Source organism: Megalobrama amblycephala, linkage group LG8 (assembly GCF_018812025.1).
Source record: "Megalobrama amblycephala isolate DHTTF-2021 linkage group LG8, ASM1881202v1, whole genome shotgun sequence".
NCBI classification, from domain to species: Eukaryota; Metazoa; Chordata; class Actinopteri; order Cypriniformes; family Xenocyprididae; genus Megalobrama; species Megalobrama amblycephala.
In genome coordinates this window covers 30,872,202-30,898,035 of record NC_063051.1, presented here as the reverse complement: position 1 = coordinate 30,898,035, position 25,834 = coordinate 30,872,202, and the positions used below count along the sequence as shown (strand labels likewise).

The 25,834-nt window shown below is 34.9% G+C and overlaps 1 protein-coding gene across 1 annotated transcript; it reads left to right on the top strand.

The window, feature by feature from the left end:
- The first annotated feature begins 222 nt into the window (after positions 1-222).
- On the top strand, positions 223-5,124 carry dph3 (diphthamide biosynthesis 3). Its single transcript, XM_048200526.1, has 3 exons — positions 223-439; positions 653-727; positions 4,782-5,124. The coding sequence occupies exons 1-3, from the start codon at positions 332-334 to the stop codon at positions 4,854-4,856; spliced, it is 258 nt and encodes an 85-aa protein (XP_048056483.1). The 5' UTR covers positions 223-331; the 3' UTR covers positions 4,857-5,124.
- Positions 5,125-25,834: the final 20,710 nt, after the last annotated feature.

Here is a 25,834-nt window from a genome sequence, read left to right as displayed (position 1 = left end):
TGACTCAAATAGAAGCAGATCTCGCGTTGGAAAGGTTAGGTAGGTGTGCATGCACATGTGACTGGATAAGATTGATTGCAGGGTGAATGTCCCAATGCATACTGAAAACCCCAGATGTGGTCAACTGTAATGTTACAGAAAACTATATACTGTACTCAAGCTGAAAGAGACTTACGTTGCATCGAAAGTAACGTGTCTCCTCCTGCTGGATACATTGTGAAAAGCTGTTTGCTGCTGACCACGTCAAATGTGTGCGCCGCTTATGTCACAGCTGCCGCATGTTGTTGTTGAATCCGCACCGGCGAGGGGTTTAACAAAAAACTGATTTAAAATGACGGTATTTCACGACGAGGTTGAAATAGAAGATTTTGAGTATGATGAGGAAACAGAAACATATTATTTTCCTTGTCCATGTGGTGACAGGTTCGCGATAACGAAGGCAAGTTTTTGCTTGACTAATCATTTCCAGATTCATCTATTTTCCCATTTATATATGATTTGTATGAAGAGGAATTGTATTTGAATCTGTAATCGAAGAACTACGAGACATTAACCAAATCTCCAGAGTGTGAGAGTTTATCTAGTGGCAAATATCTATAGGTGAACTGAAAAATAGCCACTGTTTTGTTAAGATGAAGCTTGTGTTCTTCAGGAGGATCTTGAGAATGGTGAAGAAGTGGCCACCTGTCCCAGCTGCTCACTAATAGTGAAAGTAATCTATGATAAGGTAAGATGTTTAGTATGTTCTGATATCTGTGTATAGACAACTTGGCTTAGTCATTGATTTGTTGTTCTGCACTGCAAAAAAAAAAAAAAAAAAAAAAAGCAATAATTTAATAAACAATCACATCAGAGTCCTCTTGTTTGATATCTTTGGCTATAAAATTAAAACTTACACTAAAAACTAAAATAAATAAATAAAAGCTTTAAAGGTGCCATAGAATTAAAAATTGAATTTAACTCAGCATAGTTGAATAACAAGAGTTCAGTACATGGAAATGACATACAGTGAGTCTCAAACTCCATTGTTTCCTCCTTCTTATATAAATCTCATTTGTTTAAACGACCTCCGAAGAACAGGCGAATCTCAACATAACACTGACTGTTACGTAACAGTCGGGATCATTAATATGTACGCCCCCAAAATTTGCATATATCAGCCCATGTTCAAGGCATTAGACAAGGGCAGCCAGTATTAACGTCTGGATCTGTGCACAGCTGAATCATCAGACTAGGTAAGCAAGCAAGAACAATAGCGAAAAATGGCAGATGGAGCAATAATAACTGACATGATCCATGATATTTTTAGTGATTTTTGTAAATTGTCTTTAATTGTCTTTGTAAATGTACTGTTAAATGTGGTTAAAGTTACCATTGTTTCTTACTGTATTCACGGAGACAAGACTGTCGTTATTTTCATTTTTAAACACTTGCAGTCTGTATAATGCACAAACACAACTTCATTCTTTATAAATCTCTCCAACAGTGTGTAATGTTAGCTTTAGCCACGAAGCACTATCAAACTCATTCAGAATCAAATGTAAACATCCAAATAAATACCATACTGACGCGATTAGACATGCTGCATGACGAACACTTTGTAAAGATCCATTTTGAGGGTTATATTAGCTGTGTGAACTTTGTTTATGCAATGATAGAGTCGAGAGCTCGGGAGGGGGCGGAGAGCGCAAGCATTTAAAGGGGCCGCAGCCTGAATCAGCGCATTTCTAATTATGCCTCAAAATAGGCAGTTAAAAAAATTAATTAAAACAAATCTATGGGGTATTTTGAGCTACAACTTCACAGACACATTCAGGGGACACCTTAGACTTATATTACATCTTCGATGGCACCTTTAACACTTATAGGGTCTTTTTGACCCCAAATGAAGTTTACTAAAATTAAAAAAATGTTCTCTTTGTCCAAATGGCATGAAACTTTGTACAGTGGTTAACACTTTCTAGATCTACAAATAATTAAGAAAAATGGATTGATATCTTGTTTTTATGTTAGTGTATAATTGTTGGGGTCTCCCAACAATTATTTAACAAAATAATTGTTTTTTTAAAAACAAATGTAATTTTACTCTGTTTATTAATGTTTTTACTTCATATTTGTGCAGTTTTTGGAGGATTGAAAGACTACTGATTTTCAACACTTTTTTTAAAGTTGACTGAAAGATTACACTGTTAGAATTACTTTTATGTGCTTTATTTATTTTACCTGTTTTTTGTTTGTTTTGTTTTTTACCTCATTGAAGATTTTATTTTTTAAACAAAAACAGTTTAGTAACAGTGCACTTTTTATTTTTTGCACTTTCAGACCCCTCTATTTATTGGTGTATAAATAATTAAATATTGGTTCTGGTTATCGGTTATCGGTATCGGTTATCGGGCACATAAACGCACAAATTATCGATATCGGTTCTAAAAAATCAATATTGGTCGATCACTATTTAGTAGATCCATGTCGCACAGTGTGATAAAGTAATGACCTTTATAGGATTGCTAAAATCATGCAGTGTATCCCGGGCTGCTTCAGATCCTACTTAAGCAACAGGGAGTATATGTTACACTGGGTACCTACACTTCCATGCATCATTTCTTCTGGTGTCCCTCAAGGCTCAATTTTGGGTCCTCTATTATTTAACCTATACATGCTTCCTTTACCTGGTGTAATTAACCAGTACAAAATGTTATTTCACAAGTATGCAGATGACACACAACTCTCTTTCACTTGCACCAGATGCCCACAATTCAATTTCCACACTTCTGGACTGCATAAAGAGCATAAAATTGTGAATGTCCCAGAAATTTCTACAGCTAAACAAAGAATTTAGGAATCATGTTTGACAGTGACCTCAGTTTAAACAAACATATTGGCATTGTTACTAAAACACAGCATATTATCACCTCCAGAATATGTGACATTCTCTCTCCTTCTGACAGTGAGAAACTTGTTCATGCATTTGTTACGTCTAGATTTGACTACTGCAATGGTGTTTTTGCTGGGTTACCAAAGAGCTCTATTAAACACTTACAAAGAGCTCAGACTCGCTCTAAAACTAGAAGTCACATCACTCAGATCCCTTCACTGATCCCTGTATCATTCAGAATCGAATTAGAATAAGAAGATCCTTCTTACCAGTTTTTAAATGTCTTCATGGAACTGCCCCAATACACCTTTCTAATTTTTTGAATAAATATACTCCAGAAAGATTGCTTCCAACATCAAATAGTAATTTGTCGTTTTTTTGTTTTTTTTCATCTTTTGTATATTTCTATTCTGTAAAGCACTTTGTAAACACTGTTTCAAAAGGTGCTATATAAATAAAGCTTTTGCTTACTTACTAATTGTTTTAAAGTCATCATGAAATAGAAGTTGTGATAGTTTTTTCTTAAGTGTTTTCTCCCCTATTGTGACGCATATCTGAGTGAAACTGCTTTTCGAACTGCAGGGACTTGATTTTGTCCTTTTGGGAATTAAAGAGTTAGTTCACCCAAAAATGAAAATTCTGTCATTCATTAATTACTCACCCTCATGTCATTCCACACATGTAAGACCTTTGTTCATCTTTGGAACACAAATTAAGATATTTTTGATGAAATCCAATGGCTCAGCGAGGCCTGCATTGACAGCAAGACAATTAACACTTTCAAATGCCCAGAAAGCTACTAAAGATGCATTTAAAACAGGTCATGTGACTACAGTGGTTCAACCATCATGTTATGAAGCGACGAGAATACTTTTTGTGCGCCAAAAATAACAAAATAACGACTTTATTTAACAATATCTAGTGATGGACGATTTCAAAACACTGCTTCATGAAGCTTCGAAGCTTTATGCAATTCCTTTGTTTCGAATCAGTGGTTCAGGAGCGTGTATCAAACTGCCAAAGTCACATGAACCATTGGAATTTCAAAGCGTTTCGAAACACTTATGACATAACGAAGTCTCGTTTACTGAAATCACATGACAGGTTGCCCCGCCCTCACGCCAGTAAACGCATCATCAGGGAAGAGATTTTGCTGGAAGTAGGAGGGGAAGTTATTTTGATTAAAGATTACAATTAATTTAAATAAACCATTTAATCATTTATACACTCTAAAAAATGCTGGGTTAAAAACAACCCAAGTTGGGTTGAAAATGGACAAACCCAGCAATTGGGTTGTTTTAACCCAGTGGTTGGGTTAAATGTTTGCCCAACCTGCTGGGTAGTTTTATTTAACTCAACTATTGTTTAAAAATTACTGTATTACTTAATTAAAATTAACCCAAAGTATGTTGGAAATGAACATTTATTAATGTTCAATGAATAATTATTAAACAATAAACATTTATTAAATTGCTTATTAATAAATTTATATTAATAAACTATTAAACTATTACATTTATATTAATAAAATATTAAAGCTTATTAATAAACATTCACCTTTTGTCTATTATTGTTGCCTCTAATTGCATCTGGTTTTTAATTTCCCAACTATTTTGGGTTCATTTTAAGCTAGCCATATAGCAATTTTTAAACAATAGTTGGGTTAAATAAAACTACCCAGCAGGTTGGGCAAACATTTAACCCAACCGCTGGGTTTGTCCATTTTCAACCCAACTTGGGTTATTTTTAACCCAGCATTTTTTAGAGTGTAATATTAAAATAAATAATAAATCATTTATAATAAATTCTGCACTATTCAATAAAAAATATGAATTGTCAATTATGATTTCATAGAGAAATGTTTTTCAAAATCATGTTAATTTAAAATCTTGTGTTTTTGTTGTAGGAGCAGTTCATGTGTGGAGAAGTAATTGAAGCACCAAGAACATCAGAAAACAAACTAGAGCTGGCCCAGAGCTGAGATATCAACATGGACTTAATGCACACATCTGTCGTTTCACAGTCACTCACTACATATGCAGATCTTTTGTGAGGAAACTGACTGGATCTCATTAACTGATACGTTTTGCGCCAAGATTTTGCACATGAAGTACTATTCTGTTAAAGCTATTTATTTTTTTAAAAACCTTTTAAAAATATGCCCTGTTCTTCTTTGAAAATAAAATTTTCAGGAATTGAGCAAATACTGTAATACTGAATTAATTAAATGATCTCTGTGTTTGGTTTTACTGTGTGCAATTTGGTGCTCTTGCTGCTCCATTTCAACTCACTCTTAAACTCTTTTTCACCATTTTATACAAGTTTTGCCAGGTCTGTCTTTTTTTAGCATTTTCAGAACTGAGAAAATGCATGTCTTACGGCACATTCAGTATCCAGCAAGAGTCAACGCAATGAAGGTATCCTTCAAGGGATGAACAAAACAACTCTAATAAATGATGTGAAGACTTGCCCACACACTCCTAGAAGACAAGGTTCTGTCCAGCGCTTCAGTTATAGATCCTTTTATGGGTTCTCATGATGGGATCATTTTATTTTAATTCATTTTGAATTTTATTTAAATTTTATGAAGTAAACAGCTTGTAAACACTTTTATAACTAGAAAAAAAAAAACAAAAAAAAAACTTGAATAACCCATTAAACATGAAAGCATTATGCAAACATTTAAGACATTTCTCCTTATATAGAACCATTTTGGCAAAAAGGGTTCTTTAAAATTGAGTCAAGAATCATAACCTTTTTTCTAATGGCGTGTAATGTTAAAATATAAATCTATAACGTCATGCTGAGCTGCATGACAATGTGTTCTTCTTGGTGTTATTTTTGGACACCAGAGGGTGCTGTTTGTTCAATAACAAAGATGAAACGTACAGAAGAATTCCCTGTTTAACTTGTAGGGTAGGTTCAAACATCAGAGACAGAATTTCTATGAATTTGTTTGTAATTTAACACTGAAGTGGCTTAGGAACATAAGTCAATGCCCTGATGTCAGTCTGAACTAAAATCTGTACTTCTGTTCAACAATCGTGGAGCAAACCAGCAGTAAGCAAAACTTAAATACATAAATTCCTCAACTTAAAGCTGTCATTGCTGTAAAAAGTGGCTCTAAAGATGTAAATGTTCTTAGGCAGTGCATATTGATTTTTACAGAGTAATTTCTAAAATAATGTTTAGATTGAGATCAATTTTGAATCACATCTGCTTTGAAATAAAAAGAAAAATATTGGGACATAATATGAACACTGTTTGAATGCACAATTTGTGCAAATTCATTCTTTTATAAACATTGACACGACCAGAAACAGGGTTGAACATTTAGCCTGATTAAGAGCTCGGTAGTGGGGAAAAAAGCATAAATTTAAGATTTATAGATTTATAGAAGATTTTAACAATTAAATAAAAGTTCTGCACTCAAAAATGCCATACTATATTACTATTAACTATTTGCATCTATTTGATTATATATATATATATATATATATATATATATATATATATATATTATATATGCATATTAAAATACATAATAATATAATATATTTATAAGCAATTAAAATACATAAATCTTACATTTAGGCCTAAATAAATTGTGTGTGTGTGACTTGGTGTTTATTATAATAACTTTTTTATCACGGCTGAATGGTTGAGATTTGTGAACGCAACACTAATTTGTCTATATACAAGGAACATGCAATTTGTAGCTTTATTTCTTTGGAAAAGTAACGAGACACCAATTTGCAACTGAAAGTGTACTCGTTCGGAAAGTTTTAAATCGAAACTCTCAAAAGTAAACTCTGAAAATCTAAGATCCTGTAAGATGTGTGTCTTTTGCATGACTGAATCGACCCTGGAACAATGCCATGAATTAATCCTTTTAGTGTTTCCATCCGGTATATTCACAAATCATAATTTGGCTTTCATTGATTTCCTGTCATCTAAATTATGTTATCTGGCTTGTCAGCAGCCAGCTGTGTGTGTGTGTATGAGTGTGTGAGAGAGACAGACAGCAGTTTTCTGTCCTTCAGATGATATTGAAAGGTCCCATCTCTCTGATGACTGTGAGCAGCAGCAGGAGCACTGCACTCACTCAATAGCATTTCAACTCACTCTGCTGATCAGAGACTGGATATGGGCTGCCAGCCACACACACACACACACACACACACACACACACACCCTCAGAGAGAATTTGTGCATAAAAAGAGTCAAAGTCAAAGATGATCAGTGTTCACGCAAACACTATTTCTATGTGACCTCTTTCTCGCAAGCATTTTCGGTGATATTTCTGTGCCCTCCAGGAGCTTGCTTCTGCAAGTGAATGGCTCCTTGTGGTGCATCCCAAAATCACTTTCACGGACCTTTACCTGGGAGGATCCCTTCTGTAGGAATGACCTGTCTGACTCAACCCGAGCTGCTGAGTCTTTAGACATTTTAAAGAAACAGGTGAAGACACATCTTTTTTGTCAAGAATTGAACAATAGCCTACTAACTCCTCCAATTATATTCTATTTATATTCTATCTAGTTTATATGTGTGTGTGTGTGTGTGTGTGTGTATATATATATATATATATATATATATATATATATATATTTTTTTTTTTTTTTTTTTTTTTTTTTTTTTTTAAAGCATGTGTACTGTGCAATAACTAGGACATCTCACATATTGTTGTCCTGTTGTTGGTTAGATTTTTGGTTAGACTGTTGGTTAGACATTTCCTGAAACATATTCTCTTTAACTGAACACAACAATAAATAAAAAATTTTTGTAAATCTATTTCAGACATTGCTATCAAAGTCATACAGATGCACTGAATCAACTTTGAGATTTAAACCAATAGATCATTACCTTTTACTGCAATAAATCAGATTTATTAAGTATTTTGATTGTTGTGACATAATACTTTTGTAATGTAAAAAGTATGAAGGTAAAAAGAACAATGAAGTCCTGAAACAATGTAATTTTGGTTTTGTGTTTACAATATCGTTTTAGGAAAATGAAGCCTCATTTGAATTTTGCCATTGGAAAAAAATAAATGTAAATTTGAATGTGAGCAAACATCATCAAATGTCAAGAATAATCATGAATGCACTACTGTGAACTGAAACTGAAATAATTCCAAAATATTTAGCCAAATACAGCAAGAGAGAAAAAAAACAATGTATAATGTGAATTTATGTTGAATAGTAAGAATCTCTTAATGATATTTGTGACACTGGAGCACAAAACCAGTCAAAAGTCACACAGGTATATTTGTAGCAATAGCCAACAATACATTGTATGGATCAAAATTATTGATTTTTCTTTTATGCCAAAAATCATTAGGATATTAAAGTAAAGATCATGTTCCATGAAGATATTTTGTAAATTTCCAACCATAAATATATCAAAAATGTATTTTTGTGAGTGGATATGCATTGCAAAGGACTTCATTTGGACAACTTTAAATGTGATTTTCTCAATATTTTGATTTTTTTGCACCCTCAGATTCCAGATTTTCAAATAGTTGCATCTTCACCAAATATCAACAAATCATATATCAATGGAAAACTTATTTATTCAGCTTTCAGATGATGTATAAATCTCAATTTCAAAAATTGACCCTTATGACTGGTTTTGTGGTCCAGGCTCCCTCACACACACAAACACTTTTTTTTTTTTTGAGAGAGTCTGTGTTGGCTCTCACTGGGTTTTTAAGTACATTGCAAACAATTAAATTGTCAATGCATGTGAATCTTGTATCCTCTCTTTCTGCTGGATCACGAGCAGTGCTCGCCCTGGGCAGTCCAGCCCTGGCAGCGGTGACGTCATCGAGCGCTAGGTTGAGCAGCAGCAGAGCCAGAGAGAGAAAGCGCGAGAACGCTGCGGCGGAGTTCCTATAGGGCCTGCGAACGAAGGACTAGGAGGACAACGAAAAGCACTCTGAACGGGATTTCCATCGCCCTCTTCTGCATGCACCCACACCGAAAGGCCGCTTCCAGCCGCATCCCTTCGTTCCCCCCCGGTCTGTCCAGAGGCGACCTGTGAAGGTAAAGAACGCCGAGCGCGTAAAGTTGGAGCGTGAGCGGGTCTGGCAGCTTCACGGGAGGTGTGTTCGGTGTTTCGTGGCTCACTGCAATAGAGGCTGAGAGGGAAAAGTCTTGCTGAAAGCGAAAGCCTCATTTAATTCGCTCAATACCTCACATAAGACTCTTAAAGTCACACACAGTGATTCTGTGTTCTGAATTTGCCTCTGGTTAAATGCTGAATGAAGCTTTTGTGTGTCACTCCAGTACAATAGAAGCGAGGTCAATGCGAATCGAGTCTTTGAATCTTTTCTTGCGAATCAGAGCTCGGAGCTGTTTTGGTGGGACCGCAACCAGTTGACTTTGTGCGATATTGTTTGTTTTTCTGCAACATCACATCACAGAGCACATGTTTTACTTGTCTTTCTTTTTGTCATCGTAATATATGAGATAATCCTGCAAAGAAACAATCGCGGAATGGTGCAGTTGGGATGTTTTTGGATCACTACTGGGAGGCAATACCTGTGGGTCCTACAGTTGTTAATAAGTGTGTATTTCTTAAGAAAGTGTGTTTCTGTTTTTGTCATCTTAACATGTGTTTTTTATAGAGAACATTTGATTTTACTTCAACAGATATTGATAGCAATTCATATTAAGTGGCCAATATTATGCAGAACTAATTATTATGGGAGGACAATAAAAAAACATATGCATTATTTTAAATATTTCATAATATTTTGGGTTAACCTGTTTGGTTGCAAAGATCACTAACATTTCTGAAACTGTTGCTTACATTTTTTTTTTTTTTTTGCTCAGTGCAAACTATTGCCATTAAATTATGTAATTAGTCATAAAAGATTAGTTCACTTTGAAATTAAAATTTCCTGATAATTTACTCACCCAAGATGTTCATGTCTTTCTTTCTTCAGTTGAAAGAAAATGAAGGTTTTTTTGAGGAAAAAATTCCAGGGTTTTTCTCCATATAGTGGACTTCACTGGGGTTCAACGGGTTGAAGGTCCAAATGTAAACATGCTTAATCTTTGCATGTTCACTTTGTAGACATTGCATCAGGACTTCCATCTATGTGACCTTTCCAACATGATTACGTAATGCGTGGCGCAGTGCAAGATGAACATTTGAGGTTAAAAAAGTATATAAATTTTTCATTTATTTTAGAAAATGGCTGATTGTTTCTCTAGGTAAGACCCTTATTCTTCGTCTGGGATCATGTAGAGCTCTTTGAAGCTGCACTGAAACTGACATTTGGACCTTCAACCCGTTGAACCCGAGTGAAGTCCACTATATGGAGAAAAATCCTTTTCGACTGAAGAAAGAAAGACAAACATCTTGGATGACATGGGGGTGAGTAAATTATCAGGAAATTTTAATTCTAAAGTGAACTAATCCTTTAACAAACCATATCATTAAATGGTAAGTCTCAAGCTCATCTCATGCTCATTATCCCTTGAATGGCAGTCAAATAATTTATGCATGCATGCAACACAATAAAATATTAAAATAACTTTTAAATAATTGACATTGCTTCCTGTTGAACATACAATAGTGTCAATGCTGTTGCTTGGTGTTGTTGTTGTTGTTTAGAGATCCACCAGATGGAATTGATCTTTAGACAGTTGAAGTTGAAAAGTTTGAATATTGAATTACAATATCGGTCGATGTCCTCTCTTAATAGTCTGCTACTCCCCTCTACCCTCCAGTGATATTTTTGTGGAAGGGAGCATCCCTGGCTCTCTCTGAAGCATTCTAGACAGTGTGCATGCCAGAGATAACAACACAACTGGACTGTTTCTCTCAATCCTGTAGCTCTCTGTTTGCTACGAACAGGGCAAGCATAATGAACTGGCTCCAATTCCCTTGGTATTTTCATTCATGGGCTGCAGTCGATAGTGGAAATCCGGTTGGTCATACATGCATTAAGTACGTCAATATCATAAGATGAGTGTGCTAAATTGGTCAACTACAGCTTGTTAGAGGAAATGAGATTCACCCTCTCTCACTCGGTGTCATCGGGGTCGGGTGCCGTTCAGCCTTCTCTAAGTCTTCCCCTTCACAGATGAGATTGAAGCTCGATTTAAATTTGTTTGTAAATGTAAAAATGCCATAGTTTGATGTGCTTGTCATGTTTTGGGGTAATAGTATGCTGCATAATCCATCTCTTGTCAGTTTTGGATTTTAATTCAACACATTATCACTCCAAGCAAGTGAATTAGCTGCATGGCTCTTAGCAGAATATTTTACAATGGCACATTTGCCCTGTAAAGCCTGCCATGAAATGAGTCAGAAACAGTTTTTTTAACCCTTTGCATATGTTTTGCATATGCATAAGGCTTTTATAGCACATAAATATTAATATATAGAAGGAAAATGGAGCTCATATTTGAGGAGGAGAAAAAACCTGTTTTATCCAGAGGCCCAAACTGAGCAAAAATACACAATTTGGTGCAGTTGCTGATTTTTATGCCCAAAATGTAAGATGAAATTCTGATAGCTTGTAGTTGTTTTGTAAATCAATTAAATCTTTATGACAGTATAAGCCTTATGTTCAGAGAAACAAGCGTATGGCTGTAGAAAACTTCCGTTCTTGCGGTTGCTCTGTATATTTCTATGGCGTCTCTGTCGAAGAGAAATTAGCTGGTGCAGTGGATTTTTATTGTTTATTGTAGAGTTAATGAAAGTTATCATGATCATTGTAATGTTTGAAGCATATGTCATAAATGTCAGTAGACCGGGAAGATATTAAAACGAGCAGTTCATTCATAAATCCGTAAGATCTTACCTTCATGCTGTGGAAATGCAAACCGGAAGACAGAATGCAACGAGCGCAGGTGCTGAAAATAGGCAGGGCTACATGAGATCTGTAGAGGGTATGCATGTGATGTCACTGTCGGCCGGAGTGACTGCGGCTCCGCCCACTGAGTGGCAGCATTGGTTTTCAGCATGAATGTCGCAAAAAAACACAAAACGCATCCAAAACGGGAAAGAGCTTTGCGATTGACTGTACAAAATTTGACAAGATATCTGAGGTATATTTTACAGACTGCTGAAAGCTACAGAAAAAAGAAGCAAATGGATCGCAAAATGTGGATTTGCAATTATCATTTTGTCAGTATGTTAAATTTTGGGGTAAAATCATACCCTATATATTATATTGACAACTCATCAATTAAATTTGCCATCTTATATTCTGCATAATTGGGTGTTTTTAAATAAACAATGACAAAAACTATACAAGTTTTAGGACTGGATGATTCATATATAACATTAGGTGATCACAAGGATTTAGACCTATATTGTATTTCAATAGTGTTCACAGGCAGATTTGCTTTATGTATTTCCCCGGTGTTGAAATCAGGCACATATTAATGTCAGGAAACACAATTCCTGGATGCATGTCAATATCCATGGATTACTGGATCTTTGGTAAGTTGTAACAGGAACACTATCAAGTTTAATCTTTTGTTTGACTCGCGTTTTTGCAGTTTCCCCTATTAAATCCAGTCATGCAGCAGGCTCTTTTGCCACTCAGTCCGGCTGAGGGGGCGTGTTCTGGCCGGAAAGTGACATCATTGCATACCCTCTATAGCAGACTGCATACATAAATGTGTATAAATATCAGATGTCACTATATGTCTCTCAGTTGTAGGCCTATGTCTTATAAGATGATATTTAAAGGTGCCATCGAATGAAAAATTTAATTTACCTCAGCATAGTTGAATAACAGGAGTTCAGTACATGGAAATGACATACAGTGAGTCTCAAACACCATTGTTTCCTCCTTCTTATATAAATCTCATTTGTTTAAAAGACCTCCAACGAACAGGCGAATCTCAACATAACACCGACTGTTACGTAACAGTCGGGATCATTAATATGTACGACCCCAAAATTTGCATATATCAGCCCATGTTCAAGGCATTAGACAAGGGCAGCCAGTATTAACGTCTGGATCTGTGCACAGCTGAATCATCAGACTAGGTAAGCAAGCAAGAACAACAGCGAAAAATGGCAGATGGAGCGATAATAACGGACATGATCCATGATATTTTTTAGTGATATTTTTAAATTGTCTTTCTAAATGTTTTATTGCTAATGTACTGTTAAATGTGGTTAAAGTTACCATCGTTTCTTACTGTATTCATGAAGACAAAAGAGCCGTCATTATTTTCATTATTAAACATTTGCAGTCTGTATAATTCATAAACACAACTTCATTCTTTATAAATCTCTCCAACAGTGTAGCATTAGCCTGTTAGCCACGGAGCACAGCCTCAAACTCATTCAGAATCAAATGTAAACATCCAAATAAATACTATACTCACAGGAATTGATGCATGCATGCATGCAGCATGAATGACGAACACTTTGTAAAGATCCATTTTGAGGGTTATATTAGCTGTGTGAACTTTGTTTATGCTGGTTAAGGCAGTCGAGATCTCGGGGCGGGGGAACGCGAGATTTAAAGGGGTGAATCGGTGCATATATAATTATGGCTCAAAATAGGCAGTTAAAAAAAAATCTATGGGGTATTTTGAGCTGAAACTTCACAGACACGTTCAGGGGACACCTTAGACTTATATTACATCTTGTTAAAACTGGTTCTAGGACACCTTTTAAATACTTCGTTTTATGATTGAATCTCTAGTTTTTATTGTGGGGGGCTAAACATATAATGTAATGCGATACAGTGATGATTGAGAGATGTACAAATAAACATACCTGAAGTGTAATTTTTGATTCACACATTGGAACATTATTATAACTAAAGGCCTTTTACTTGCTTAAAAAGTATAAACTATCAATCAGACAACAACAAAAAAATGTAGTAGACTGTATACAACACATTTGTAAGCAAAGATTTGATCATGTTGATAATTTAGAGAAATTTGCATATCACATATGATACTTTAGACTTTAAAATGAACTGGGCCTTGCATTCATTATATTCTGTCACTATCACCTTTGGTCAAGAGAGTGTGTGAAGATAATTATGCTTTCACTCTCTCCTGATGCGCTTGTTGCTGTTTCTTGTCTCTGTTGGGGTCAAGTCAGCCAAAAATAACATCCTCTCTCCAGGTTTGAACTCAGGATTCATGTCCAATTGGGAGTTTAATTGCTGATCAAGAAACCCCATTTCAAAGCCTTTCCTATTGATCTCGATGATCGTAATGATAAAGCAGTCCACGCTCAGCATTTATGATGATCCCACTCCAAACCCTAAGAATTTAATCAAATCTCACAGTGCAGTTTTTAATGCATTTATAGTGTACATGACATTTTGCATATAGTGTACATGACATTTTGCATGTACTGTAGGTCAATGACATGACACTTTTTTTGTCATAAGCTATTAATTAATTCAAAAATACATTAAAATACAAATTAAACATACATTGACCTAAAAAAGTCTGTATATGCAATCCATTTGAATTTTCTAATGAATCAAATAGTCAAATCCCATACTGAATGCCGCTGCAAAATATATGTACTTATATAATATATGCAATGTGCATTATTATGCATTATGATCATTGTGCATTAAACTTAAGCTTTCACTTAATCAACATTAATACGGACATTAATTAGATGTATATACATAGAAATTAATTAAAATGGAATGAAATCAATTGGTAGTGCAGGACTAACTCAATAGCATATTATAAACAGAATTCCTCATATAAAAGTTAGTCGACATAAATTAGCACTTAATAAGGTATTGTTTGTAACCACCACTTGTGTTCATGTTTTGAACTCGCTTCTTGTGTATGACAAGTACTTGCACACGTGATGGGTAGCAAAAGCGCAAGAAATGCTTAACGTACTGACAACTCTACATGATTTAAGAGTATTCTGTTTGTTAGAATATTGATATTGGATCTGTTGTAGTAAAGTAAGTAATAATTTGTTTATGGTTCCCCTTTAAGCTGGTATCAAATTAATCAAGGCTATTTTCCCTCATAACCAGTAGTATAACAAGCCTAAATGTGCAAAAAAAGATTGAATGTAAATAACTAGTACTGTATAGCAGCAGCAGTATTGTTTAGTCGACTAGTCTCACACATCCCTAGTTTTAAGCTACTTTTTAAAATTTTCTTTTAACATGGACACTCTAATTTGTCTTACTAGCAGTGAGTTACGTAATCAGATTACTTTTTTCAATTAACTAGTAAAGTAACGCATTACTTTTAAATTTACAGCAAAATATCTGAGTTAGTTTTTCAAACAAGTAATGCAAATTACTTTGTTTTCGCATTTATTGACTGACAGCTCTCTTGTCCCCATGTTGAGAAACATTTGGAGTAAAGGTGCCAGAGGCGTTGTGTATAAACATAAATATGAGCATGTGACCGCTTTCTACTGTACAGGCATGAATTTGCATTTCCTTCAGCCTGAGGCTTATTCATTTGACTTTATATTTGCCAGAAATTATTTTTGTTATTAAAAAACAAACAAGCAAGCTCAACCCAGGTGAGTAAAAGTAAGGCAAATGTAATAAAGAATGCATTACCTGCTTGATAACACAATTTTGGCTTCGGTACAGTATGGTACCACAATCTAATACCGTAGTAAATCAATACCATACACAGTAATTTCAACAATACTGCGTCTCCCTATCTATCTCAAAATGAGCAAATTGCTTCGGCCTTCAAAAGACATCTCGTTCGCTCTAAAAGCGAGCTACGGCACTTTCGCTTGCAAAATCATGATATCATACCGTTTGAAATAAAATATATATTGGTATTTTCCCCGTACCAGTATACCGCGCAACCCCATAAAAAGTAATGCAAGTTTTTACTAATTACGCAATTAGATACTAGTATTTTTTTAAGGTGTAACACAATATTGTAATGATTTACTTTTAAAAGTAACATTCCCCAATACTGCTTACTAAAACATTAGATTCTCAATTGCAGTGTGTTGTTGAGAACTGTAAATTATAGTGTCATTAACAAAAATGTCTTTACAGTCTTATACTGTCTCCCATGCAGCGCAGGAACAGAGCAATTTGCAGCTCAGCGTGGATGATGCATATTTTATTAACAGTCTGGGAAAATGTAGCATCTCAATATTTCATCAGAGCACAGCTTGTCATCGGTGCCAGGAAAAAGTATGAAGCCCTCCAAAAATAGGCTCTGTTAAAAGTTACCATGAAGAGGACAAATTACGTGAGTTGCGACTTCTTGTTTCTGACAGAGCATTATTAAAACTCTGGATCTCCAGAATGAGCCCCCGCTGAGCGCTGATCTCAGAAAAGACCTTGAGAAAGGTACCTATAACTACGGGTACTGCTTGTGCTGCTCCAAATAATTGGAACAGAAAGAAAACTTTAGAGTGAAAATTTTGTTGTTGATGCACTTTGATCTGATTTGAACCTCAGATTCAAAATCTCAGATCCTGCTAATGTAAAATTGACAGTGGCTGATTACACAATGTGATCTGACTTTACGTGATGTGCATGAGAAGCATCATGACGGTGTACTCAATATATATACGTCTTTGATCCAACATGACTGACAGTTCAAAGCATGTTATGAAACAGATATTTCTGATCTTTGGCCATTGCACCACATATCCCTCTATTTTAAAATATTTATACAACCCTGTATGGTGATTAATCCTGCCCTGTAGCAACATTATCTAATGTCAGAGGCTTAAAAGGACATTTTCTGGGTTTAGTACGATTTAAGCTCAATCGACGGCATTTGTGCCATAATTCTGATTACCACAAAAATAATTTTGTTTCTTTAAAAAAAATAGAGTTTATGGCAAAAAGCACTTAATTTTTTTGGAGGATTTAGCAACAAAAATGTGAATCTTATAATTTATTTTTATAACACTTACACCTTGCCTACCTGTAAACCCTGTAAAACCTGTTTATGATATAAATTTAATTACTTAAAGGGTTAGTTCACCTAAAAATAAACATTCTGTCATTAATTCATGTCATTCCAAACCCGAAAACATTAGTTTATCTTCGGAACACAAATTAAGATATTTTTAATGAAATCTGAGAGATTTCTGTCCCTCCATTGACAGTCTATGCAACTACACTTTCAAGCCTCAGAAAGGTAGTAAAGACATCATTACTAGGGCCCTATAATTTCCGCGATCACGGAATCGCGGAATCCAGTCATAAAAACTGAATTTTTAATTACTATATAACGCGGAATGTCACGGAATTTGTCAAATTTTTGATGAATGAATTAAAAGCAGGTCAGTACACGTAAATTAAATCGCGATATAGACTAGTGATTGAATATTAAACCGCAAAAAGACTATTTAAACATGAATCCTGCTGCCTGTGTGCCTCTGAAATGAATGATGCAGAAGCGCAGTTTCATTTACCCTCACACCGCCTCACACACAATCGCGCTGAAGCACGTGCGACGCTCGCAGTGTTTTCGTCCTCTGTCGCCTCACTATATAAACGCACAAATTCATCTCCAGAGCTGCTCTGAAAGTCACTTCATCAGCATTTAACCGCTTCGTTTGAGAAAACTACCGTCATAAACACAGAGAAACTCAAAGCTCTAGGCAAACCGTCAAAATAAAAGTTTGATTTAACTTGACAGAAACATATTAGCTACTGTTGTACAGTAGAATTTAGATATATTAATTTAATAATAAATTATTAAAATATATTTTAAACAATAATCTCAGTGTTTCTTCCATGTTTTAATTTTAACAGTAAAGCTCTGCTGTGCAGCACATTGTTTGACAAAAAAAGTTTAATTTCATGATTAAAAGATTAATTAAATGGTATGCATTCATTTGATTGCCAGAAAAATTTAAATACACAACAGAACTTCTGAAGAAAAAAGAAAATCATAAAAATATATTTTTTTAATTAATTAATATTGTTGTTTTTAAGAATTCAATTAATTAGACATGCTTTTAAAATGGAATTAAACCATTAAAATGGAATCCAGAAAACAGAATTTGGTAAAAATAAAATTTGAGGGGAAAGAATAAAACGTAGGGCCCTAAAAAAAAAATGTAATTTTTTTGTTAAACTTTTATTAAATTGTTGGTAAACTGGACAAGATTCATTATTTCAATAACGTAGACATGCTTTTTGATTACTAAAATTTAATTTAACCATTAAAATGGAGTCAAAAAATAAATAAAATGAAAAAAAAAACGGAATTTGGGAAAAAATAAAACGGATTTTATAGAGCCCTATATTACAGTAATCCATGTGACTCCAGTGGTTTAACCTCAATTTTATGAAGTGCTGCGAGTACTTATTTTGCGCAAAAAAAAACAAAAAACACATTACCACTTTAATTACAAAATATTAATCTCCAACACAAAGGAGTCATATCATGGATTACTTTTATGATGTCTTTACGACCTTTCTGGGGCTTGAAAGTGGTAGTTGCTTAGGCCGTGAGTGTGGAAAGACGTGCTAAAAAGTATAAACTATCAATCAGATGATGTGGTAGATTGTGTAGCAACACATTTTTCAGCAAAAATTTGATCATGTTGATAATTTAGAGGACTTGTGTATCAAATACGATGCATTATATAGGTTTAAATCAATTTTACAGTCGTTTGTCTTTTTTTATAGTGTTACTTTTGGCTCAGCCTCTGGTGTGAATTTGGGGTGGAACTACCTGTTTGTCTTAACAACATCAGAGGAGATGGATCGAGTGGTAGAAGTTTTTAAAAACAATCATAATTTTTGTGGTACCTCATGCTACTTTTAAAAAATAACCTAATGTTGGTTAACCAAACCACCCGTTTGTTTGTCTTTGATGTGAGGAAGTGGTAATCTTCTCTACAAATTATAGGATTTATGTGAGATTTTTAATAATATGACTCATAAACCATTTAAATTTTTACTTGTAAACGGCCTTATGCACAATGGAGACTGATCTAGAGATTAGAGACTTTTCGAGGTTGTAAATTGTCTAAAGTCCCATTTCTGAGGGCAAACCTATCACATTATGGCACCTTCATTAAATTCCAGTTTACGTATTATATTGATTATTAAACGGAAGCTTTCTGTTTTGTATTTAGCGTTTGTGTGAGTTCAAAAGGTTTTTGGTGTATCAGTTAACAGGAACAGCAGTCTTTATCATGCTGCATGAATTGATTGATGAATATAAATATCAATGTAGTGAAATATGGCGACTGTTGTGATAGCTGTCAGTTGTCCTTGTAATAGCAACTCGGATGACATTGTCCTGTGGTTTTATCGCATGGTGATTACATTTACCATTCCTCATATTTCATAATAAGCCATATAGGAAGAAGACAAACTGCATGCTGCAGAGAGATGTTTAAGAGCAGAACAATTATTATTATTATTATTACAGCTGTAGACTAAACTGTTACACATGACTTTTTTATATTAGTTATGTAATAATGAATCTAAAGTTTATATATGTTTGTGTGACCACTAAGATATGACCTTGGAGAAGCAAGAGTTTCTTTCAGGTAGGGGTTGAAAAAGAGGTCCTGTCTGACCATAAAACAGCTTGTCAAACAAAATTACAGCTTGTCTCCTTCACTGGCTCTCTTGCTCTTTTCCCATTCCCTCTTGGGTGTTAAGTGTTGGCAGGCTGCAGACTCTTTAAAAGACATAATTAAGTAAAATAACCTTTGCTGCTTTCAGTGAGAGGAGCACTTTTTTAGCTATAGAAGCATCTCAGTCTCTCTTGAAGAAGTTTGATAACGCAGAGGCCTGATCTGTGAAACTCACAGTCGTGAGTTATAAATTCAAAATTGAGTGATAGAAAGTTGCAATTACTTGTTTTAAAGTTCTGAGAAAAAAATCGCAATTATCTTTTCAATTTTTATGGAACTCCACACGATTGTGCGCACGATTTACTAATGCATTCCCTTGATTTACTAAATCATGTGCACAATTTACTATTTTGTTCCCTCGATTTATAAATCATGTGCATGAATTAGTAAATTGTGCGCATGATTTAACCTACTATTTTTTTCCTGCATGTCATGTCCGGGGCTCTGTAAATTATTAATTTTTTTTTCTGTGGCAGAAACAAGCTTCCATAGTAAGTGGATGATCATACATGATGATTTTGCTCTTAAAAATACGAGATGCATAATAGTTACAATAGTAAGTATACGCACCGCTAATCTGTGGTGTATAACCTCACTTTTTCTTGCATACCAGGGCAGGTCCGTAGCCAGCCTATTGAAAGGGGGGGTTCTTTTTTTCAAAAAGTGGACCTTTTTGCAGTTTTTCTCCTCCTTTTGTATTTAATTACAAGGTTCAAATACTTCATTTTGGGTATATGCAATAGTAACTGGAGAGTCGCAGCGCTGATGTGTGAAAAAACAAAACGTCCGTCTAGCACGTTTACAATATTTTGGTAGAAAACCAATTAAAAGCAGTGGGGCTTGCTGTAAACAGCTCTAACTTCTCATATCGTTCACACATGATCTCTAAATGGTAATTTACCAGTAAAGACTGCATGTGTGAAAGTAAATAATTATATGTATATTATTGTAAGATTAAAAGGCTTGTGTGTTTTCTGACAGTGTAACAACATCAGTTGAAGCTACAAGAATCACTTTGTCTATGGGCATCATCTTCCCATAGTTATTATTAATATTATTATTATTATCTTTAATTTGGAAAATGTTTATTTTTTCTATTTATCATTTTTATCATGACTCGCTTGGCCCTCCTTTCAAAGGAAATCAAGTTTATTTATTATGATTACTTGTGTTACATGTATATTTTTAAACCTACACATAATTTCTAACAAAAATATTTTAGCAAAATGTGTATTTTAGTCAGAATTACTGCGCTCCGTTTGTTTGACACGCATGCGCGCACCGTCGCTCGTTCATTGAAGGCAGTGAAGTTTAACAAGATGCAGAATAGTTTGTTTGCAATCACATGATTGTGATGGAAATTCAGATGGAGGGCAGGAAGTGAAAAGCAGAATGGATGACATGGAGGAAAGTCCTTAATACTAATACAAGAGAGGTATTAACTGAAAATCACAACATATGTGGGATGTAATCCTTACTTATAAAGTGGCGTGATTTTTCTACTGAATTGGAATATTTGCCTGTCATCGAGACTGTAAGCAACTTCTTCAGTGCCCAGTTGCGTGAAGCACCTCAAGTTTTCCCTCAAATATGATACTTAAGGTGTGCTTTCCCCTTACCTATGGGAATGACTTAATGGTGTTGCATTTGCGGTCTTTGATATAATGCCTTAAACCACTAAGAGTTTCACGACAACAACTCAGGTTTTGCCATGGACTCGTTATTTGTTACAACATATAGGGTATGCTATGCATGTAATTTGATCAGTGTTTATGTCAATAAATGCTTAAACTAAAATGTTTATCATATAAAGTGGCCGATCATGTCTTGTAAGACTTGGATTGAACCTGCTTGCTCTGTGTAACACTTAAGGTGAAGTTTTCCAAAACATATGTTATACTAAGGAAAATTACACTTAAGGTGCTTTATGCAACCGGACACGGACATCCTTCAACTCCAGAAAGCATACAAAACTGTGGAGGCATGCTACTTTTTTGTTAGGGGTTGCATATGCAGGTTGTATTAACTTTTGACAAAGTGGTCCTGTACACACAAGCATTATCCGAATGTCAGATGGAAAGATGCCGTAAATGCTTATGCTTTTGTTTGAAGCGCTCGTAAATATAAAGCAAGTATGTTTCGGACAACCTGGATCACGTACCGTTCCCGGAGCAGCTCTCTCTGTGGTATTTTCCATATGCGTTTTGTCCATAGAAATGGGTCATCAGATGGTGTGGCGAACCAAATTGTAATTGATCGGTCAAATTTTTCTGCTTCTTCGAAATGTATCACATTTTTGAGGGATTATGCTTTGCACACGCATCAGAAGTGGTGACAATTTTACGTCTGATATGGGTTTCAGAATTAGGTGTGGCAAAATGGCTCAAAAGTGCCACCTACAACATTTCAATTAAGCGCCCTTCATGCTACGTTTCACGTTCAAGTATGAAATTCGGTACACACGTGTTACAGCCCAGTACCTACAAAAATCCCTTGGAGCAAAATCTGAAAACCCAACAGGAAGTGAGATATTTTGCAGTTTTTGCCATTTCCAGACATTGTACTTTATGGTACTCCTCCTAGAGATTTTATCAGATAAACATCGTATTTGGTCAGTTTAATCTAAAGGCCTTTGCAATGTTAAATTGCGAAGATCTTGAGTTTTCACTGAAGGGCGTGTCTGTGGCGGCCTAACAAAATTCTATGTTTTGCCATGAAGAAGGAAGTTTTTCTAACTTGGGCATACAATGTCCGATCTGCCCAGAACTTCACATGTCCTGGCCTACATGCCAATATTGCCTATGCAGTATGCACTGCAAAAAATGCTGTTCTTACTTAGATTTTTTGTCTTGTTTCTAGTCAAAATATCTTAACGTTCTTAAATCAAGAAGCATTTTCTATGACAAGTAAAAATTATTTTCTTGTTTTCAGGAAAAATAAGTCAAAATTAAGTAAGTTTTTGCCTTAAAACAAGCAAAATAATCTGCCAATGGGGTAAGCAAAATAATCTTATTTCATAATCTTATCTTGTTTTCAGTTTGGACTAAGATTATTTTGCTTACCCCATTGGCAGATTATTTTGCTTGTTTTAAGGAAAAACTTACATAATATTGACTTATTTTTCCTGAAAACAACAAAATAATTTGTACTTGTCAAGAAAATGCTTCTTGATTTAAGAACTTTAAGATATTTTGACTAGAAACAAGACAAAAATTCTAAGTAAGAACAGCATTTTTTGCAGTGTGTGCAAATTTTGGCAAATACAAATGACTGACGTAGTCCTCATATGTTTATATACTTAAATGCATATTGCCAGGTGGTAGTGGCATGGGTGCGAGGGCCGTTTCACTACTGTAAAGCGACATGACTGGCTGGTGTTTTCCGAGCACAGCGAGCAGACGCGACTAATCAATAATCAAATTGGTTGTCGATTACTTTCATTGTCGATAATAATCAATTTTATCGATTAGTTGTTGTGGCCCTACTATAAATGAATAGTTTTATGTTTTACTATCACTTTTTATTTGATTACTCCATTGATTAATGGTAGTGGGAGTTCACTGCTAAGTTATTTTGCTACAGTTCTCAATTTTTTGATAATAAGAAGAGTGCTGAAGCGTTTGGTAGCTTTTATCCTCTTCTCTGATTTTCAGATACTTTTGGTTTTGGCTTAGAATTCTTTAATTAGATTTTTTTTTAATCCCTAGGAAAAAAAATGAGACAAATGCTTCCAAGAACCAAGGCTGCAGAACCAGTTTCCAGTCACTGTTATGTTCTATAGTAATAGAATCTATATGGTTTCGGTCTCAAATGCCTAAACTCTTGTTGCAATGTTAATTCCTTGAAATATAGAGAAAGATGATGTGGAAATGAAGCAGGCAGTGAGAGACAAGAACCTTGATGGATGACTGATGTTCTGATCACTGCGATTGCAAGAGTTCCAGCAGTTCAGTGGTAGCTTTTACACGGCCATTCTGCTGAATGTTGATTTCCCCCTCAGGCACCGTCGCGCTATTTTTACCTACTTGTAAAGTCTTAGACTAGAGCGAGAAGAATCCTTACTCACCCTTGAATCATTGTGCTGTTCTTCTTTCTAGCTCATTTTAGCCAGCTGATGACTTCATTAGTTCACATTAAGAATTTACTAGATGTAAATTAGCAATCTTTTTGCACATAATACATCTTTTCCTCCATTTGTGCCATTTTGTTCATGGGTCATACTTGCATGACTCATTCTGTACAGTTTCCTAAACGGTACAGTTTTCCAAATTCAGTTTCCTAAACTGTACAGTTTCCTTACACATGTATTCTACATTTTCAGTCTTTTCTGTGTGATCTCAGGCCATTTGTTTATTTTTTTTCCCCTGTTCTTAATTGGTTTATTTTCCAATGGCTTTCTTGGCTAGTATCTCATCACCGTTTGGAACATGATGTAAAAACTTGTTGTTGCATGTGCCAACGTCAGTAAAAAGATCTATTTCAGCTCCAGAACGAACATGCTTAAACCTGTGCTCGACTGCTTTTCCGGCATGACTCGCTTTTCTCAATTGTTCTGTTATTAGCTTTCTTAATAATGAAACCACATGTCTTTTCTGATCACACAGGAAACGGAGGAGTGGAAGGAAGCCTGCAAACCACGTTTTGTCATCAGAATGTGTGTGAGACACTTGTGTGTGGCACATTAGCACTAGACTAAAAAAAAAGTGTGTGGGATCCATAAGGACACTGAGCAGACAATCAATATGGAGTCTAATGCATTTTTAATTTTATTTGGTGGCACTTTTCGTGAATAGGATAGACATTTAAAAAAAAAAAAAAATGTTAAAATAAATATTATGAGCTGATTATTTTCTTTTCACTCTCAAAAGAGATTTTTGTAACCTTATTACAAAGTTTTAGGGACATTTGTTTCATAAATACAGGTTCAAACCCTGACTGATATGATTTTGCAATTTTCTATGAATAAGCATAATTAAATAGACAAAATTCTTAAAATAATTATAAAAACAAAACTATTATAGACTTGGTAAATTAGTTTAAATTAAACAAAATTTTGTCTAATCAGGTCAAATGGGCACCAAGTTAAACTTTATAAATATGGAAATGTTATCAGGATTGATAAATATTTCTCATAAATTAAAGAAAATATTCAAAATCAAAGTTATATTAAAAGTAACTGATATTTTGAAGCCCAAAAAGCACATCCATCCATCCATCATAAAAGTAATCCATACAGCTCCAGGGGGTTAATAAAGGCCTTCTTTTTCTTTTGTAAGAAAAATATCCATATTTATAATTTTATAGATTGTAATCACTACTTTTATGATGGATGGATATGCTTTTTTGGCCTTCAAAATATTGGTTACCGTTCACTCCCATTATAAAGCCTTTAAGAGCCAGAATATTTTAATATAACTCCAATTGTGTTTGTCTGAAAGAAGATAGTCATATACACCTAGGATGGCTTGAGGGTGAGTAAATCATGGGATAATTTTCATTTTGGGGTGAACTATCCCTTTAAAACTAGGTACGTTTCATGCAAAGTTAATGTTGTGTTAAAAGTTTAACCTTTCTGTTAGTTCTCACTATAAAAAATCTGTGAGATTTTGCCTCTAATGCTTAAAACAATCATCGGACACCTAAATATACAATATTCATGGAATGTGCATTTGTCTGTATTCAATTTTGCTTGTCTTTGGATCTGTAAGCTTGGCACATCAGGCAGATTGAGAAAGATGTGTTAAACAACATAAATATGATTTGATTTTTGGTGGTTTGTTGCCCACCCCACCCCTTTCAATATCAGGCTTGAACTTGCTTATTGCATGCAAATGTGGTGCATTAGCACAACCACTAGTTTCTGCTATAATGTAATGGTTCAAGAAAAGTGCAAAACAATTATTGAACGTACAGTATCGCTCCAGATAGGAGTTATATACCTGCCTTACTCATTCAATACCTTGTTGGGTGATGATGACTAATGAATTATGAACTACTTCTCTAAATGTCAGCTCACAATGTGAATATCTGGCTGTCTGCCAGTGTTTATGGGAAAAACTTGTTGACGAAAGGTGGCATTGCCTAAAATGGACAACCGTGTGTTGACAGGGCCTAAAATGATTGTTCTTCTTAGTCACCCCTCTGAGAGAGAGCTGTGACAACAGTCACAACATCTGACTCACACACTTTGTGCCTTTACTCAGGCAAAAACAGAGTATTTGCATGTGTTCAGAAAGCTATTGCTTTCTACAATGTTTGAGGACTCTGATGACCAGCAATTTAAAGGCAACATGTTCTGCCTCAGGGCTATTGATCTGCTTTTTTCCACTCTGGGAGCAAAGAGGCATGCACTGCATTCATATGCCATATATGATCTTGAGGCAT